The sequence below is a fragment of the Penicillium mononematosum genome, assembly GCF_028829835.1.
Source record: "Penicillium mononematosum strain IBT 11891 chromosome Unknown utg000002l:1.0-8112719.0:1.0-8118358.0, whole genome shotgun sequence".
NCBI classification, from domain to species: Eukaryota; Fungi; Ascomycota; class Eurotiomycetes; order Eurotiales; family Aspergillaceae; genus Penicillium; species Penicillium mononematosum.
Window position 1 is genome coordinate 3,204,342 of NW_026643272.1, and position 19,447 is coordinate 3,223,788.

At 47.9% G+C, this 19,447-nt stretch overlaps 7 protein-coding genes across 7 annotated transcripts; 2 read left to right on the forward strand and 5 right to left on the reverse strand.

The window, feature by feature from the left end:
• Positions 1–719: 719 nt before the first annotated feature.
• Positions 720–1,949, reverse strand: N7519_002999 (zinc-dependent alcohol dehydrogenase; the record flags this gene model as incomplete). The annotated part of the gene is made up of 3 exons (XM_057289777.1): positions 720–1,408; positions 1,463–1,753; positions 1,829–1,949. The coding sequence occupies 3 exons, from the start codon at positions 1,947–1,949 to the stop codon at positions 720–722; spliced, it is 1,101 nt and encodes a 366-aa protein (XP_057150979.1).
• A 475-nt stretch (positions 1,950–2,424) lies between these two features.
• Positions 2,425–3,930, reverse strand: N7519_003000 (glycoside hydrolase family 76 protein; the record flags this gene model as incomplete). The annotated part of the gene is made up of 3 exons (XM_057289778.1): positions 2,425–2,994; positions 3,099–3,766; positions 3,822–3,930. The coding sequence occupies 3 exons, from the start codon at positions 3,928–3,930 to the stop codon at positions 2,425–2,427; spliced, it is 1,347 nt and encodes a 448-aa protein (XP_057150980.1).
• A 1,737-nt stretch (positions 3,931–5,667) lies between these two features.
• On the forward strand, positions 5,668–8,410 carry N7519_003001 (putative glycosyl hydrolase; the record flags this gene model as incomplete). The annotated part of the gene is made up of 2 exons (XM_057289779.1): positions 5,668–6,948; positions 7,007–8,410. The coding sequence occupies 2 exons, from the start codon at positions 5,668–5,670 to the stop codon at positions 8,408–8,410; spliced, it is 2,685 nt and encodes an 894-aa protein (XP_057150981.1).
• A 414-nt stretch (positions 8,411–8,824) lies between these two features.
• N7519_003002 (uncharacterized protein) lies at positions 8,825–10,012 on the reverse strand (the record flags this gene model as incomplete). Its single annotated transcript, XM_057289780.1, has 1 exon — positions 8,825–10,012. The coding sequence occupies one exon, from the start codon at positions 10,010–10,012 to the stop codon at positions 8,825–8,827; it is 1,188 nt and encodes a 395-aa protein (XP_057150982.1).
• A 1,092-nt stretch (positions 10,013–11,104) lies between these two features.
• N7519_003003 (uncharacterized protein) lies at positions 11,105–12,611 on the reverse strand (the record flags this gene model as incomplete). The annotated part of the gene is made up of 2 exons (XM_057289781.1): positions 11,105–12,266; positions 12,304–12,611. 2 exons carry the CDS (start codon positions 12,609–12,611, stop codon positions 11,105–11,107), a joined length of 1,470 nt encoding a protein of 489 aa, XP_057150983.1.
• A 1,791-nt stretch (positions 12,612–14,402) lies between these two features.
• Positions 14,403–15,987, forward strand: N7519_003004 (glycoside hydrolase family 76 protein; the record flags this gene model as incomplete). The annotated part of the gene is made up of 4 exons (XM_057289782.1): positions 14,403–14,502; positions 14,581–14,828; positions 14,887–15,336; positions 15,412–15,987. The coding sequence occupies 4 exons, from the start codon at positions 14,403–14,405 to the stop codon at positions 15,985–15,987; spliced, it is 1,374 nt and encodes a 457-aa protein (XP_057150984.1).
• Positions 15,988–17,043: 1,056 nt separating this feature from the next.
• Positions 17,044–17,376, reverse strand: N7519_003005 (uncharacterized protein; the record flags this gene model as incomplete). Its single annotated transcript, XM_057289783.1, has 1 exon — positions 17,044–17,376. The coding sequence occupies one exon, from the start codon at positions 17,374–17,376 to the stop codon at positions 17,044–17,046; it is 333 nt and encodes a 110-aa protein (XP_057150985.1).
• Between the last annotated feature and the right edge of the window lie 2,071 nt (positions 17,377–19,447).

Below are 19,447 nucleotides of genomic sequence, written 5' to 3' on the forward strand. Positions count from 1 at the left end.
CTGCCCAGGTGATTGCATCTACTTAGGGCAATCCCGGCTTCCCCGCATTGTGCGCCTGCATATCCCCATGCGGTTAATTTGGAGAAATAAGGTTGATCCGGACACTTATCCAGGTGAGTGGAAACCTCGTTCCGACCTCGGGAAGAGATTGACAACGCTTTACATTTGGGTGTCACGTCATATCAACCCGTCGACATTGTAGTACTCTGTAGTCGTGTCCCCTCTTGAGGATAACCGGAGAGGCGTGCCGTATGTAGGTCACTCGGGCACAATCACAGTTAACAGCTTATCGTTGTGTGTGATATGGTCCTGTGGAAAAGCTACTGGGGTATTGACCTCGGATATGCTGGTAAAGAGCACAGCAAGTTGAAAAATAACAGCGCGGTGTCTTGGTTTAGGCTTATGTAGCACTAATGGGCTACATCTTCCAAGCAATTGGGCTTGTGGTTTAGTGGTATAATACTCCCTTAGCATGGGAGTGGTCCGGGGTTCGATTCCCCGCGAGTCCAAGTTTTTGTTTTGCTCTCGTTTTCCTTACCCGCGCGGGCCCTCATTGAGGTAGAAGTCCTCGGATTATTTTATTTTACTCTTTTTATCTCATGTCATGGTATATGATTTCATCGGGTTCTAGTTAATGGTGAATCAAAGGAAGCATATTTTGTAGGGCAGTTTGAATTGAAGCCAAGTCCAGAATATAACCGGATATATATTCCACCACTCTACTCCTCCCAGTTGAAATTGACCACAATTCTTCCGGCAACCTCCCCCTTCCGAAGTTTCTCCACAGCCTCGGGCATGCGATTCAATGGATAAACCTGACTAATTTGCCGTAGTGCTCCTCGTCGTGCGAAATCCAACGCCATGGCAGTATCACTCCGGCTACCGACAAGGGTGCCCTTGATGGTAAGATTTTTGAAGATGTACAGACAGGGATCGGCTCCTATCATCATCGACCCTGCAACAGGAAGACCAATGCACATCACAATGCCTCCGATACGGTCTCCGATAAATGAAACTGCTGTTTTATAAGCAGCAGGGGCTGTCACAAAAACCCCATGAGCCCCGACCCCATCGGCAATTTCAATCACAGCTTTGGTGGGGTCGGCTTCTTTGAAATCCACAAAGGCCTCCGCTCCCATATCGAGTGCCAACTTCTGTTTGGATTCTCCCGTGTCCACCACGATCGGACGCATTCCCATTGCTTTGGCCAGCTGCACACCTTGAATCCCCACACCACCCCCGCCGCCAGGGAAAACAACCCAAGCCCCCGACCGAAGGTTAGATTCACTCAGAGATCTGTAGATAGTGCTCGCACTACACATAATTGGGCCGGCGATTTCATCGGGGACCCCATCCGGGATTGGCGATGCATATCGTGCCGGTGATACCAAGTATTGCTGGTAAGTACCTGACATAATGAGCCGCCACCCAGACCGTCAGAAATGATCCAAATCCTTCTTACCTGCCGTCATCAGACCAGTGAGAATTGCGCCCTTGCAGTATGTCTCCTTGTCATCCCAGCAAAGCGCACAGGATCCACATGTATCCATCATGGGTTTGATTCCGGCTCTATCGCCTAACTTGAAAGTCTTCACATTGGCTCCGACTTTGACCACTACACCCGCACCTTCATGTCCCGGAGAGCGCACACCGAACGCCGACATGAACGGGAGACCCAGGTCTCCTTGCATCATATGGATGTCGGATGAGCAAAGTCCAGTGTAGTTCAGCTTGATCAAAACATCGTCGGGGCCTTCACAGGAGCATTAGTGTTGTCAACTGGAGTACACTGGAATGTCTGTCACTCCAATCAAGATCTGGATCCTACCTGGTTGTGGCACAGGCACCATCTGTACTTCGACATGGAAATCTGGACCTTCGTTGACCACCACTCCCGCTTTACAGTGCGTGGGAATCTCGACTTGAGAATATTCCATAACCGAACCCATATTTTGACGAGCTGTATTGCGAAACTTCAAGATTGCAGTTTCGGCCAGGTAGCTATTCGTGGACAATATATAGAAGAATTCAATTGAGAAAGCCCAAGTCCGGCCAAGGCAAGAGGCCGGGGAAATACGAAGTACGACTTGATTGTAACCCCTCTTTTTTTTTTCGTTGGTCTTATTGTAAATGGCTTGGCTAGACTGAGGAGTAGGTACGAATGTATGCAGGGATGTATATGCACCTCTACCGGTCTATCCGCTTTAACCAAATGGAAATCGGGGAAACTGCGGAGAAAGAACAGGGCATCTTAAAGCGATATGTTAGATTCCAAAAATTATTCACAAAACGTCAATAGCCACGTCCAGAAATTAATATAAGAAAATCACAGAGTCGCAAAGTAGGTATGCGCCGTCACCGAAGTAAGCGCCAGAGGACCAAAAAAAAAAGGGTAAAAGAAACATTAGAAGAATTAGACCAAGTTCAATCCCAAATCAGCCATCCCGTCGAACCGCCAATGCCAATCAAAAACAGCACGGTCAAGATACCTGCACCAGCCCTGTCGCCCGTAGTTATGTCGTAGGCGAGAGCGGGCGGAATTTCTTTTTGGGGCTCACCACCTGCATTGGGGTCCCCTTTACTCGTCCCACCGTCATCCTTAGTGACCGGGGCAGCCACACGCGTGATCAGATTGGCTTGAATGACTTCAAGTGCAGCCATCTGCTGACCGAAGTCTTTCGTCTTATCCCACTTTTGCTCTGTCCACTTGAGGCCGCATACGTTCTTATTGACACCACCGGTACAGGTCTTGGCGGCTGCCTTAGCAGAGGCCTTCAGCCGTTTCATGACTGTGTCGTATGTGAAAGGGGCCATCTGGGCAGTTTGAGCCATCCAGCGGGAAAAATAACCCTTGAAAGACCGCTGGTCTACCATGCAAGTATTAACGCTCTCGCAGGCTCGCTCGTACATCACGTTAGGTGGGTCGTGAGAGAAGAAAAACACCAGAAGCATCAATGATCTTCTGGGTGCGTCCTTCCATTTGGGATCTTCGGTCTGTTCAAAGGATTAGATTAGATAATAGTTCGAAGCACTGGAAAGCATTAAACTGTAGGGTTCACTCACCAAATTATACATATTAGCTGCCCAAGCAAATATACTCCAGCGTTGTAAGTCCATTCAATTTGGTTGATTGGCTTGCACTCAGTGAGGCAGCTAGCTCCATCCAAGAAGTGATACTCCGGGGTCATGAATCCAACATCGACAGTCCAGTCCCAGGCCTTTTCAGCCCAATCCTGGTACGTTTGATTGTTGGTGTATTTTGCCAGGCGAGAAGCAAGATTAAAGAATCCGCCACTGGAGATGGTGTTCTTATAGTTGTAGCCATTGTTCCACGTAAAGATCTGCCAACGCAAGCCACCACCGCACGAAGAAGTGTCCCACCGGGGAACCTGAGTGTTGAAGACAGCCTGAGCCATTTCAAGCCACTGGGGTTTATCTTCTGGTGGATTTGGGAAATTTCGCTCCGCTGCGGTCATAGCAGCGAAGGCCCAAAAGACTTGGTCGTCATTTCCTTCGGTTTTACTCTGGTTGGCCGGCATGAATGCTTTGTTCTCTCCAGCCTGCCAGAGCATAGCTTGTATTGTGATGTCATTCCAAGTATCATCACCCGTGTAGAACCAGTAATCGATAAGAGAGTTGAACATTGCACCGGCCTCCCACCAGTAGTAAGGATCCGGCAAATTACCTGGGGTGTCACCAGGATTCATACCAGTGTAGTAACTCATCATGTTGGTGGCGACATTTTTGGCTGCCTTCCTGATAGAATCTTTGATATTGAATTAGACGTTGTGCATGGGCAGGCAGCAGAGTATTAAACTTACCCCCATCCTCAACATCTAGCTCTACCGCTTGCACAGTTGAAGTGCCCAGTAGAGCTGCAGCCAGCAGGCCCATCCATGAAGGTTGTGATGCGTAGTTAAACACACGCATGGCGACTGATATACCGACTGGCCCGATAGAAAGTGGAACAGTAACTGCCTTCGAGCTTGGTTCGTAGAAGAATAGTTAAGCTTGAATTTATCAAGGATGCTATCGCAGGGTGGTAGCAACACGCCCCCCCCCAGTACCAGTGGTGCTGTCGACTTTAGAGGAGTCAATTGCTTATTGACACAACCATGTGGCTCAAGATGTCGTAAGGATGGTTAGTACGCTTGCCCAGATCGTTGGCGAGATGAGGATATAGAGAGATGAAGAAAAGCCGCCCGGCCAATGTCAAACGCTCCGAAATGAAAGTGAGAGGGGGATATACGTGTGTGTGGATCGTACGGCCACATTCCAACCGTCTAGGAGCGCTGGCATGGTAACAAGGCGTGGTTCCCCAGACCATTTGCACCTCCTGTAGGGGGAATTGCATCAGCGTACCTTCAACATTCGACTGCATCAAGCATGAAACCCACAATTTCATTGTAGCTCTATCCAAGATTGGATGAGAAGATTAGGGGAGTGCAACGCGGAACCTTTCATTTCCATGGTTTCCTTGTTGGCGCTCCACGATAAGGGATCGCGTTGACATTCCAGAGCGGCTGTCAAACAGGTCAATTTGATCAGCCGAGGGAATTGGCGAATCACCAAGGCGCATGATTGATGAGAGGAGTCAGTGGATAAAGGGCGGAGACAGGGCAGTGTAGGGCCGCAAACGAACGCGATGCAACAATCGACGCATTCCGGTGTTGTAACCTGTACCCCTGTCCGGTAGGGGCCCACGTCCTATCGCTTGTCCTTGCACGCGTGAAGTAGAGGAGTACAATCAGATTGTCAATAACCTCTTACCTGGAAGAGTACCATGGCCTTGTAAAACAAACCCCACCCGTGTTGAAGGAGTTCGTAGGGGTTAGAGGCTACGAGTTCTCGGCATACCACAGGGGGACCCCTGAGGGAGGCTATGCTCATTGCAAGAATGATTTTTCTGAGCCAGACCCAGGTAGTCATTCTTTTAAAAGAGTATAGAGTAGAATTATGCGAGTCTCCTACAGTGAACGAAAAGTGACTATTTGCCAAGTGAGACGAGAACAGACGATGGCCTTAGTGCCTTAATGCCTTGGTGCCTGAATTATTTCGAGGCCGGGGGGGCTTCTGCCTCACCTTTCAGGCACGAACAACCACAGAATCCATGTGATGATAATCGTGGACATCCATTATTATTGCCCCAGATTACTCCGTACAGATTTTTAGTAACAAAATTTGCATTTGTTTCAGACTCAATTTGTTATTCACAAAGGATCTGCACCTCAGGAAGACTAACAACAGGAGATCCTGTGAAGGCCCGAATAGGAATATGGTCATTGCCTCATCTCTCATCCGAACAGAGATGAGCTCCGATCATTTTCACAGCTCGGGCAGGCCGGGCACCAAAGTCTCAGCGACTTCGTTGGGGAATTTCCCTGGTGATCCGAACGCAGAAATGTTTCCGGGAAACCTTGCAGGTTCGCCGGAATCCCCGTATGAACTAGTCCTAGCCGAGAAAGTCGTCGGAGAACATCATACAAACAAAACAACCTATATCCCACGGTCGTATGGACCTTCAATCGCGTGACACAATGTTACCTTTTTTCTGCGCCTCGCTTCGGGACTTTTATATTTTAGATGAACAAGCCGTCGCATGCATTCTTGCGATACAAGCTCAACATCATTGTTGGCGTCTGAAGAACCAGAGCAAACCAAATGATCATGTTCAAGAACATGACTAAACTTTGCATAGCACTGGCTATTAGTGCTAGTGTCTGTGCAGAGGCGTCAACCGGCTCCGAACCTCTTGTCGCTTTTGCCGGTGATATTGCTGCTATCCCGGGATGGTACCTCCAATCAACGACAAAAGTATCAGAAGAGATACATGTACTCTCTGCACCGGGAGAAGATGTGTCGTCATGGTATCGAGTTGGTGCTCGTGGCACTGTCATGGCTGGGCTTATTGAGAACGGAGTATACAACGAGACAGACTTGTTCTACTCGGACAATATGGAATCTATCGCTGATCCCTCCCTGTTCGATGCACCCTGGCTTTATCGAGAAGAGTTTACGTTGAACCCATCCATCGGCCAATATTTCACCCTAAAAACACACGGAATCACCTCCAAGGCAGACATCTACCTGAACGGGGAGCTCATTGCATCAAGCGACCAGCAGCAAGGCTCCTATGGCGGCCACCAGTACAACGTGACCGAGCACGTTAGGGAAGGAGTCAATTGTCTTCTCATTCGTGTGTTCCCAACCAACTATCTTCGCGATTTTGCCCAGGGGTTTGTGGACTGGAATCCCTACCCAGCCGACAATGGCACCGGTGTTTGGCGAAATGTAGAGGTTTCTCAGACTGGAGCCGTCTCGATGTCGCCATTCCGCATCCTCACTGATTTTTCTCTACCCAACTCTGGGCCGGTGAAGGTCACCTTTAGAACTGACTTGACCAACCATGAATTGAGTGGTCACCAGGTACTGGTCAACGGCACTGTCAAAGGACCAGATGGCTCCGCAGATATGGAATTTAGCGAGGCATTTGACTTGAAGTCAAACGAACAAAAAACGGTGTCTATGAGCGTTTCAATTGAGAACCCTGATATTTGGTGGCCTGCTCTTTGGGGCGAGCAGCCTTTATATACAGTACAGGCCAGCGCCATCATCCAGAAACCTCAGCAGTTGGTTTCCGATAGTTCAATTCGCCAACAATTTGGGATTCGCCATGTATCATCGAAGTTGAACAAGTCCAATGATACCGAATTCGCTGTCAATGGCGAGCCCTTCCAGGTCATCGGAGCCGGATATGGACCAGATATCTTTTTACGATTCGATATTGACAGGGTACAGAAGATTTTCGCCTACATGCTGGACATGGGACTCAATACTGTGCGCCTGGAAGGAAATCAGGAGCACCCGGAACTTTATGATCTCGCAGATAAAATGGGCATGATGGTCCTAGCGGGATGGGAATGTTGTGATAAATGGGAAGGGTGGAAGGTAAGTCTTCTCAACACCTTACTTGGGATGCCGGACCACTGACAAACAGGAATATTAGTACAATAACGATGCCAAAGGCGTCAAGTGGGACAAGTCAGACTACCCAGTTGCGGAAGCAGCAATGCTGCACGAGGCAGAGATGATGCAAAGCCATGCTTCGATGCTTGGATTTTTGGTGGGCTCAGACTATTGGCCAGATGATCAGGCCACCGGGATTTACCTAGATGCCCTCAAAGCCATGGATTGGCCCAACCCAATCATTGCATCAGCCAGCAAACGTGGATACCCCGAAGCTCTTGGACCATCCGGAATGAAGATGGACGGCCCGTACGATTGGGTACCTCCAAATTACTGGTACAACGACAAAGAAGGAGCGGCGTCTGGCTTTGGATCTGAATTGGGTGCCGGAGTTGGAACTCCCGAAATGCGCAGCCTGAAAAAGTTCATGTCTGATGACGAGCTAGAAACACTTTGGAAAGAACCAGATGCAGACCAATATCATATGTCGCGCTATGATTCGCAATTTTACGATCGGAGGATCTACAACGAGGCTCTCTTTGCCCGCTACGGAAAACCATCAAGCCTGGAAGACTACATCCTGAAAAGTCAGATGGCGGATTATGAGGCCACCCGATCCCAGTTTGAAGCATATGCAACCCAGCAAAATGCTACCCGACCTGCCACGGGCGTTATATATTGGATGTTGAACAGTGCCTGGCCAAATCTACATTGGCAGTTGTTTGATTATTATCTCAGCCCTATGGCGGCCTACTTTGGCACCAAGGTTGGAGCGCGTATGGAACACGTGGCTTATGATTATGAGAGCCATAAAATTTGGTTGATTAACCACTCTCTTGAAAAGGAGGGAAATCGACAAATCAAGGTAGACTTCATTGATTCAAATGGCAAAGAACTATCCCGGGCCACAGTGGAGAGCAACACGAGCCCCCATTCTTCAAAGGTGGTGGCTTCGCTTGACGGAATTAAAAAAGTCAAAGATATTGGCTTCCTCCGTCTCACGCTCAGTGATCCCGAATCTGAAGATGTCCTTAGTCGCAATGTTTACTGGCTCTCTCCTACCACGGATGTCTTGGACTGGTCAGAGTCGGATTGGTACACCACACCAGTTACCAAATTTGCCAAATATACCAAGCTGGAGACACTGAAACCGGCTACTTTGAAGGCATCATTACACAGCCTAGAATCATCAGCAGACGATGGTTTGACTCATGCTGAGGTCGTGCTTGAAAACAAGTCTGCAGGACCAGCTGTTTTCATTCGTCTGAATGCTTTCGATGAACTCAAAGGCGCTGAAATTGCACCGCTTTATTGGTCTGATAATTATGTGACACTTTGGCCGAAAGAACAACTGCAGTTGACTGTTGCATTTGAAGGAGATATCCAACATACTGTGATCGAAATTACAGGAAGAAATGTGGAGAAAGTGACACTCAAGGTTTAGGATGTGAGTTGCTAACGTGAAGGGTTTCATGTAACAGATGTGAATTTTATTAAGAGCCAATGCCTTGCTTGTGATGGAAGATGAAGGGGATTTTAGCTTACTTGCTACACAAAGGCCTTTTGACACGAAAACAATTGTTCATGAAATACAATGGTAACTGCAGTTTGAAGAATCATCTCTCTCGCTTTCTCATGTCGCCTTGTTCACATAGTTGGGCTTGCTCTTACACCACAAAATTTACTCTGCAGTCCAATTGCATTGCAAACAGAAAGTGGACATTGGATACGACAAAACAGAACAAAGCAGATATTTCCCAGAGCTTCCCAGATATGTCCGAAAGAAAAAGAGGCACAAAGCCAAAATAGAAACACGCCTAACGTGAAATGTACAAGAACCACATAGAAGTAGCCTGCCCTAATATCGGAAAGATCTTTCAGTCGTTGTCTGTAATAGATTCAACACCTGTGACATCTTCGACCCAGAATACTCGATGCCCAGGACAGTGGGAGTCTTGAGGTCTTCAGAGTAAAATAAATTGAGATGCTGACCCTTTGAAGTGCACAATGAAGGTGTCTTTGGAATGTCCGGAAAAGTTAGGAGACCCTTAGCAGGCGTGCTAGCCCACAGATAATATAGCGAGATAGTCTGCAAAGCCAGGAACCCCTGACTGAGGTCTTTCAGAAATGGTGTCCAATCGCTCCCTGGTGCCAGGGAAACATGATATAATGTGAGTGAAATCAAGTTTGGGCGGATATTGGCGAGTAACTTGTGGAGATCGGGGCCCCGCATGGATGTTCGGAACAAGGCGAGTTCGCGCAGTTGGGAAAAGCTGGCACTTTCAGCCAGTTCATGCATAAATTCGGATGCCAAGTCGTGCGAGCCGAGGTTTAACAGGAGGGTTTGGAGATTCGGGGCGCTAAGAACCAGCTCAAGTAGGAAGCCGAAGTTATCCAACGTGAGATATTGTTCCAAAGAGAGCTTTTGTAAATTGCCCCACACAATTTTGAACTCTGGTTGACGATATAGGAGCTTAGGAAGACGACGCATGTCCATGATCAAGGTGCGCGAGTATTTGTTGGCATAGATGAGATGGAACGACGAAACCGGCAGACGAGCATCGACGACCAGGGCAAAGAATACGGCGACAGCGTCTGTGATAGTAACATGACTCATATCTGGATGACCTTCTGGATATCGACAAAAAATAAAGAATGATCGACAATTAGTCAAGTTCTGGATCAAATTATCACGCAGAGACCGAATCGCCTCGACCTCTAGGGGAGCAGAGATAGGACCCCATGGATGACGGTTCCAAACTAAGCCGCGACCGACACCATTCTGGAGCATAAAGGCCAACCCGTTGACGTAAGGGCGCAATGAAATATTTTGCGAGAGGGCGTTGATACGGCGCAGACTGTCTCCAGAGAGGTCGGTCTTGATAGATGAAAAGAACCGCTGCGCAAAGTGATGAAAGGTTTTACTCTGAAGCTCGCGACAGACTAAACGTAATGCTAATAAGCCATCTCCGTCGAGGAAGCCTGCAACGAACTCGACCAGCTCAACAGGGAGGGAAGGGAGATAAGCTAATGAGCCTGGTTTCATTGCGTGAGTATTTACATGTCATTGACGGATGGAAGAGTGTAGGATGACGAAAGGTGGAGAAGGTGGAGAAATAGCTTCCCCAGGTTTCTAAAACCCCCAGACATGTGGCTTTTTATTACCCCTCACTTGGACAACCTTGGGGGAATAGCAGTATTCGCGGAATCAGTCCGAATGGAAAGCAAGAGCAGGGTTGCACGATGAAGAGAAATCTTACACAGTGCCGAGAATACTCGGCTGTCCACACGAGGGGGAATTAGCAATGTCATTCATTTCGGGGCGATTACTTCTTCGAGCCAATGAGAGGCAGCAGTATAGGGTCGAGGCATGGGGAGGCTAATCCCGAGGTTCGCCGGATGCGGCTGGCACCTCGTAGTCATGGAGGCGACACCCCGAAAAAAGAGTTACTAGTAGAGCCCTGGCTTTATCGATTGCTAGATCATATTGTAGCTCCAGTTCAACGCGGTGCGCATGACCAGAACGACAAACGGGTTGCAAGTGAGTACTGAGACTGATTTCTTTCGGTCATAGTGTAATTGCAATCCAGGTTACCCCCTTGGATTATCCATCTGAGATTGTGGTCTAGTAGCCGACTCGCGCTCGGCAAACATACTGGTCCTTCTCATCGCGAAGGTTGCAAGTGTCGAAAGTGAGCACGGAAAATCAAAACACTACTTCTACCTATGTACCATGATTCTAAATCAGAGTCAAATGTTACTTTCAATGTGAATGTCTAGGTCGTGCGCAATTTGTCTTCGTGGATTTGCGGTTCGTAGACGGAGGGTTCGGTTCGTCAGAACCATTGAGCCAGAAAATGGATGCATGTAATGACCTTGCTTTCTATCGCTTTGAATCATTTCGATGGTTTTCATAGGACGGGTGAGTTCTAAGGTTGGCATTAGTGGCATGAAGCCTCTAGTCATACGTATCATTCAATTCTGCATGTCTGCTGCGAAGTCCTTCCACAACGAGCAACGCTCGACTTCCAAGCGGGGAATACTTTCCATCTCCGTCGAATTCGTTTGGAGTTTGAGACGCCGCCCGGCCCCTAAGCCCCATGGTTGCCATTCAGGGGCATCCTTATACCGGCAAATGTTAGGGGTTTAAGAATCTGACGAAGCTCAAGTAGTAGTGCATGGTGACGGGCACGATCTTTGCGTTAGAGCTGGCATATGACAAGGCTGGCTCATTGGTTTTCCCTACCCCAAAAATTGCAGGCAAATCAAACACATGAGGAACACCCATCCCATTTGCAATATTTGTGGGGTCGCGGACATTATACCGATAATTCCAGGCAAGATCGGACGAGAACGATCCAGCCATCGCCGCGGTCATGAAGTTCCCTGGGCAAGTGAATGTCGCATCTCCGTAAGCGCCCGCAGCTGATGCAAAATAAGCCGCGTGCTTAGGAAGGGGCTTCGCATCTTCGTATGCCTTGTTGATGGCTTCAAGTTGGTCATGGGAGAGTCCGGGATAATTGTTCTTCATGAACTGAGCCACTTCAGACTTGCTGCTCGCATTGTATGCAAACTCGGTGCCCTCATTTGTCTCATCCCCGACTAACAAGGGCACGTGAACGAACCTCCCTTCACTGAACAGATTGTAGAGGTGATCATGGATCAAAGTTCCATCAACAACAGGAAGGAAATACCACTCGGGGACTGGCACGGAACTGCCCCCTGGGAACGACTTCTCGACGTTGAATTTTTGAATCGTTTTGATATCCACAGAACGCAAGCATGCCAAAGAGTCCTCTTCCTTGTGGCAGCTAGTATCTTCCACGAACTGGTCGTACTGGAACTCCATCTGCGCGACTGTCCTTTGAGTGGGCCAGAATGGCGACTCTGCCACTGCCCCAATAAAAAGGTCTGTATTACGCTCACCATATGCGGTGAGATGATAGGCGACTGAACCTGCACCGGCAGAGTCACCATGAATAACTACATGGTCTGGGTTGCCTCCAAATTTGCGAATGTGCTTCTGAACCCAATAGAGTGCTTTACGCTGATCGAGAAGTCCAGCATTGAGATCCCCATTTTCCCGCACGTGTTCACTAGCCAGGAATCCAAGAACACCGACGCGGTAATTAAAGTTGACGAAGATAATGGTGTGGCCAGACTCTCGAACAACCTCGCTGCCGTTATAGTTGCCATTCGCATTGTTAGCGTATCCACCCCTTGAATGAACAGCCAGACAGGGAGGTTGGAATCCGCGCTCGCTGTCGTTGGCCGCCAGACATTGACAAATAAACAGTCCTCTGATAATGAATCACCGATTGACTCTCCAACTCCCACACAAAGGGGTCCAAACTATCGAAGTCAGTTTGATGGCCTAAACCAACGGTGACTAGCAGTATTACCGATGATGCATCCAAAACCCCTACAGTCTCTTCTGGATCTTCCGGGCCCCGAAATCGCGAGTCGCCTAAGGGTGCCTTCGCGTATCTTATCCCGAGATATTGGTCAACACCATTGGACAGCGACGTTCCCCGATACTGAGAATATCCCAAGTCGACTGTCGGCAACAGCGACATTGCTGGACAAGGGGAGGCCAACAGCAGACCACCAAAGAGGCCGACGATAATTATTTGCAACTTGGTCATTGTGCAATTATATGTATAGTCCAAGATGCTACACAAGGCGCCTCAATCCTTCAATGTTGACTTTTTGGGTGAAGGCTCGGGGCCGAGGAAACCTTGACCCTTTTAAGGTTGTTCAGCTCCCCTTGAATGGTATATCACATCATTCACCGCACTTTAGATCACCCCCCGGTAAGGATTTTGTCAATATGGCTCCGCCAAGAATAGACTAATGCTTGCGAGCGGGGTGTATTATTGCATCTATACCAATGACAGCCTGTAATCGTGCCAAGCCCCCCACCGATGTTGGTGGGCCACACTCGATCTCAAATTTGCAAAACTAGGTATCTTTTGTATGGTGGCTCTATACAAAGGGTACATAAACACAACCAAACGTATAATATCGATTTCATCAATTTGTAAAAGGGCTAGGGGATATTAGAAAGTACATATATAGTGAAAATCATGTCCTATTTATACACTATCAACTATAGTAAGGAATCCCAGGTGTGTAAAGTGATAGAATGGTTTTATTCTTTTCATATAAGATTTATACGTGGTGTTTCGAAAAGCGCTTTTTACACCTCTGTATCATATATATAGAATTAATTCTAGTATCAAATCACCAAGCTGGGCTCGCATTATAATTTAGCCTCTTTACTTTCCCTTTAGCTGGGTTGAGAGTTGACTTGTGCTTAATTTCTGCCTAAGTACATTTTGTATGGTGTTGCCATACAAAAGCTACTTAACTTGAAATTGGGATCGAGAGAATTTCGGATCGAATGTGGCTGGCTGATAGTGGGCTTGGCACGATTATTCATGTTGTGCATAGATGCCTGGCTTCTAAGGCATCAACCTCTCGTCAGCCTAGTTTAGATAGTTGTTGGGAGTTTGCTCCCTCTTCTCCCAATACAACTCTCTCCTCTCTGCATTCTTGAATCCTACATACTGTAAGCTTCACCAATTCACAAGAACCGACAGCAAGAAATTGAAAACTTCAGTATCGAATGAGCACGACTAACGATCACTCACTCGCTGATATATTTGGCTAGCCTTTGCATGTTAGCATACGGTTGGGTGATGTAGTATCGCACTCCGCTGGCGGAGCCTGTGGTGTTTTCCTTCACTGGTATTACAACCACAAGTGTATTCAACTCCTTGATCACTTTGGTTGTCGATATCAATCACTCCCGCCACTGCTGGGGCTGCAAATAATTTATTCCGCTGTCTTATGGGGGCTGGAGCCACGGCCATTGCGTTGCGACTAACCAAATCCATCGTCTCTGGATAGACAGAGACATTCATCGCTGGCCTTTGGGTATTGGGCAGTCCTGCTCTATAGGTTGTTTTCTACCGGAGGTACCGCTGGAGAAGGGACTTTTTTCACAAGCATCAGCAAAAGGCCGAAAATGTACCTCAGTATTAGTGAATCCAGCAAGAAAATGAGCGACTGCACGCAAGATAAAGCCGATCAGACTGAATATAGGAAGCGACGGGACGATCACGATCTACTCTATCGCACGATATTGTGATGAAATCCAACAAAGCTTGTAAAAGCTTGGCATTTGACTCCACAACTAGCTTTACACTCCACAATGAAATGGTTGACGACGCTAGCGCCGAGGATTACGCATGCCCTTCTATATTTAAAAATGTCACGGAAATGAGATTGCCTCGTGGTGTCCATTATTCGAGAAATCTTCATTCATTCATTAATGTCTCAGTGACTACTCTCGAGCACACCAGTCTACGCCTATCGTCCGATATCTCTCATTGGTGAAATTTGTATGGTTTCCTATACACCACCTCGGTAAGATGCACTTGCTCGGGCGGAGCTCGCCCTCCAGAGGTGCTATATTTGCACTACTCCTTTCGAGCGTAGCACGCGCAATCGATTTGGATATTAGTGATGAACGTACGTTTTGGACTTTACATTCCCCCTCTATGTTAATTACGAAGAAGAGTGAGAAAGTAACGTTTGAGTTCGTCACAGAGTCGATTAAAGATGCAGCGAGTACCTCGACCTACGCTATGATGAAGTACTACTACGGCAACGAGACCGGTCAAATCCCTGGAGCCTTTCCAGACAAATGGTGGGAAGGAGCCCCATTATTTATGGCCCTGTTAGAGTACTGGCACTTTACTGGCGACACGACATACAACGAGGAACTAAGTGTTGGATTACAATGGCAAGGTGGCACGGATGGGGACTATATGCCAAGCAACTATAGTTCTTATCTGGTAAGCACGGTCAGAGTCTTATAAAGCGACAATATCTAACATTCGAATTATCTGTTAGGGAAACGATGATCAAATGTTCTGGGGTCTAGCAGCTATGACGGCCGCTGAGTTCGGATTCCCAGATCGCTCGACTGGATTCTCTTGGCTTTCTCTAGCCCAGGGTGTGTTCAATACTCAGATCAAAAGATGGGATACATCCTCCTGTGGCGGTGGTCTACGGTGGCAAATCTGGCCTTACCAGTCTGGATACACAATGAAGAATTCTATTTCCAATGGGGGGTTATTTCAGCTGTCTGCGCGTCTAGCCCGCTACACCGGAGATGCGATCTATCTTCAGTGGGCTAACAAGATATGGGATTGGTCTGTCTCGTCACCTCTGCTTAGCAACACAACATGGAATGTTGCTGATTCGGCCGTTGTTGGTGACAATTGTGCGACCCAGGGGAATGCCCAATGGACATATAACTATGGCACTTACCTGATGGGGGCAGCGTATATGTACAATTATGTGAGAAATAACCCATTTCCAGTTTCACATTTTACTCATTGTGTCAAAGCTTGGACTAACCCATCCAATTTACAGACAAACGGGACTACCCAAGCTCAATGGTTGACGGCAGTAAACGGCCTTTTGAACGCGACGTTTAACAACTTTTTCCTCACCGGTGGGATCATTGAGGACTATTACTGCGAGCCTGCAGAAACCTGCAATAACAATGAGATCCTCTTCAAAGGATTGACTTCGTCCTGGTTAGCATTGACTGCTCTCCTTGTTCCGTCAACATTCGACAGTATTCTCGCGAAGCTCCAAACATCGGGCCAGGCAGCCGCTGCATCCTGCACTGGCCACAACAATGGTACTTGTGGTGTCCAGTGGTATAAGTCTACATGGGACGGCTGGATGGGAATGGAGGAACAGATCAGCGCGACAAAGGTCTTCACCGCAAACCTGATCAATTTTAACAAGACTGCTCCGGTGACCTCGAGCACTGGCGGAAATAGTACCAGCAACCCAACAGCAGGGGAAGATGACACTGATGGTTCCAATCAAATGCAGACTACAACAACAACTGCTGACAAGGCAGGTGCTGGCATCGTGACCGCAGCTTTCGTGGCTGGCTGGATTGGACTCATGAGTTTTATGATGCTTGGTGGTTGATCGCGAAAAATCCAGATCCTTGATCTGTTCGAAGCCTATAGCAACAAGGCGGTTTGTTCGCTCCATCGTGCTTAATCTTAAACACTCAACGCAAGGCAAGTGGCTCACGACCTTTCGATTTGGTCCGAGGAATAATGCTCCATGTGTTGTTCTTATTATGGTGCGCGAGCTCATTGTGTTCCGCAGCAAGCCATTTGTCCTTCTCAATGCATGCCATCGCTTCTTTCCAGCAGTTAGGTTCGAGACCTATGTCGGTTGGCTTCAGTTTAGACTGGGCATACTCAGGGCCTTTAGACGCAAGGTAAGCCTGGCTTGGCTTTTTCACTCTTGTAGAGCGGCGTAGATCTGATTGTTGGGGTTTAGTCCGAATTACAGGTACATAATTGGTATCAACAGTATCTGAAACTGGATCCACGTAGAAATAGTTCTGATGAAAGTCCTGGTGAGAATCCTAGGATAAATCCTGATTAATAGCCCCCCGGAAGGAGACTGTGGCTCCGCGAGAGCCCCTTGTGTGCCTGGTTCAAAGTGCATACCTGTATCCTCCCGTTGTGCCTCCACTTGCCTGCCTAAACTACCCGCCATCTTATCATTGTTATCATCATGCAGATCGAAGGACTCAGAGTCTGGAGACGCTTCCAGGATCGCTGGGTTCGACGGATCGAGAGGAGGGCTTGCTGGAGTAAAGAGGACGGTCGTCGATTCTCAGGTTAGTCCCTTAACTAGTTCTAAGAAAATGGATGAGTGCCATACAGGTGGAGCATGTTTGCTGCTCACGACGTGAAAGATGTTGAGAAGGTATGTTGTCGAAGAGATGAATATGAAGCGATGAAAAGTACGATGTTGAGAAAAGAGTCGGCGCCAACAGGTCTAAGGAACAGTCCTCAAAAGCGTCTTCCCTTTCGTAGCTCACGTGGTTGAGCCTGGCGCTCAGGCTTGGAGTTTGCTGCTTCCTCCTCCTTTACCAGTTTTTCCACTGCTGCGGTGACCTTAGCCGATCCAAGACTTGGTACAGGTCAACATTCCACTCTTCAACTTTTGTTGCGACGGATTTACCTAGGTAGCATGCTCGTTACTAATCCCATACTCGTCAGCCAGGCGTTGAGTGTCACTCATCACGGCTGCCGCGTTCATTGCGTGTACGGCCTCCCGACTGTGTCGTGCATGGACAGAGACCTCATAGTTCTCGCGGAAAGACTTCTCCGCCAAAGCAAGAGAGGCTGCTGCATCCCTCAGAATTTCCCTGGGAGCGATGTCATGTTGGGAGGGGCCAGCCTGCCGGTTTGCATGGTATTTGCAGCGGACGTCTTCGTCATTCCAATGGCAATTCGTGCAGGCCGTCACGTTTTCGCAGTCGAGAACTCGCACACAATGCGGGAACGGGCCCATTCGCCTCTCCCAAGACAGACATGGTGGCTCCGTTCGTACAACGCGATTTCATTAGAAGAGCTAGATTTTCAATGATTCTTCTCAGTATTCTGGGAGTCGCTGGTCATGGACAAGATGTACCTTTCATCTCAATCGTGGGACCAGCATTTCGCGATATAGCGGAGACTACCAGACTTCACCTCAAACACTGCCTTCTCATATCCCAACCGAGAGGATGACAGGAGCCCAACGCACTTCACAATGTGGCTAGCGACCCGGCCGGAGGAAATAAGGATCGACTATGTGGTAATGCGAGGGATGGCCGAGTCCGTAGAGTCTCCAAGCCTGCTGCGGTATCGATAGAAAGTGACAAGGCCGGGCTGTCGCGACGAGTGGAGCTGCTTTCTCTGATCAATATCTGCATACTCGGTAGAACAGGAGACCTACGAGTCTTGTATGAAGTCTTGCCTCTTCCCTGTACACGGGGTCTTGCGTGGTGATAGCTGCAAACCCAGCGAAGCAATCTCTCAGAGAGGGCTTTGTGGCATCTTCGCTTATGGGAATTGACAAATGGAAGAAGCAAAAATCATCTTCTCTCTTGATGAAAACGGTTGACTTATATGTGGAGAGAAATGAGTAATGCAAACCCATTCTAGTACGCTTCGTGGGTCGTTCGCTCGAATGTGGATAAAAACCCAGTGGAAACTATCGGTGGCAACGCCATACATGGATGTATTATCCATTTTTGCATCTTCCCTTGCATGGTGGATCATCCCTACTTACGTCAGTGCATGTATTCATGGATGTGAAGTGTAACTCAGGTTCACTTACTCATGTATGCTCGGCAATGGAACACGCCGCCAGATAGAATCTCAGGCTTCTTGGCCTCGACCATCGCTAGGTCGGTTTCATACTTGTCTCGCTTCCAAGCCAGAGCGAATCTCCGCATGTAAGGGACAGCTTGGCCTATAGTATTATTGGAAAAGCTCGATTTACACAAGCAGGCTTTGAATGACATACCGATATATGGGTTTCGGGTGTCTCAGCTCTTTGGGTCGTATATATGCCGGGCAAAACGAGTAGTGAGGTCTAGCTGACAGAGAGGTGAGATCTGCCTCACCGATAAGTCAGAGCTAGCTCACTCCAAGGCTACCCGCAAAGTAGAAGTCACCCTCAAGTGAATTGGTAACGGTGGTGTCGCCTGTGAAAGTTAGGGAGAAGGGTCGGTGGATTTTCCATGATCAATAAGAATGAAGCTGCAATACAGATTGTATTAAAAGGAGACAGAAGAGATGTGGATGAGAGATGGAAGGATGAGAGGTGGATGGAAGGAAAGAGAGACCGTGACGTTTGGAAGGAAGCACTTGACGCGCCAACCTTGGAATCTACATAGTAGGAATCTACCTGGGAATGGATCATTATAATTCAGCAAGCTAAGTGATCTGTATAAAAACATCAAGTAGTATCCCCTTATCCCTTCTCTATTTGGGATCTGGAACAGCCTGTCATTTATGGGGAAAGGCCCATATCTCCAGTGAATGCAGTAGTGCCATTTCAACGCCCCGGTCGATCTACATGCAGCTGATAGATGCGGGAAAGCATATAGAAATGTCAATATCACAAATTAATCGTTTTTTAGACCTTTTCTCCTTTCCTGGTGTGTACGCAACCGAGGAAATACCTGTCTAACCAGACATATAAAAACATTACTTGAGGAGACTACCAAAACGGACTACTGGAAAGACATGTAAAAAGACTATCGGAGAAGACCACGTGAGAAGACCACAGACTATGTATCCTTGTTCGGGATGATCGCATAAGTAGGAGGGTAATATTAGTTGATATCAAGGCGGTTGTGGACCTCAGTCTAGGGGAGTAAGTGACGTCTCCCAAAGCTAGTTCATTTATAGTAGATCATCGCGTGTTCGCTCCTCCTATTTTTCTTTCCACCATCTTGTATCTCTTCACTATGTATTCTTAGAGACTTTTCCGCTCTCTCTTATATGATATTGTCAGCGCGAAAACAAAAACTTCTTGAAGAGTTTTCCTGAGACAAAACACCAAACTGATAACGGCTATGGTCGGTTGTCCT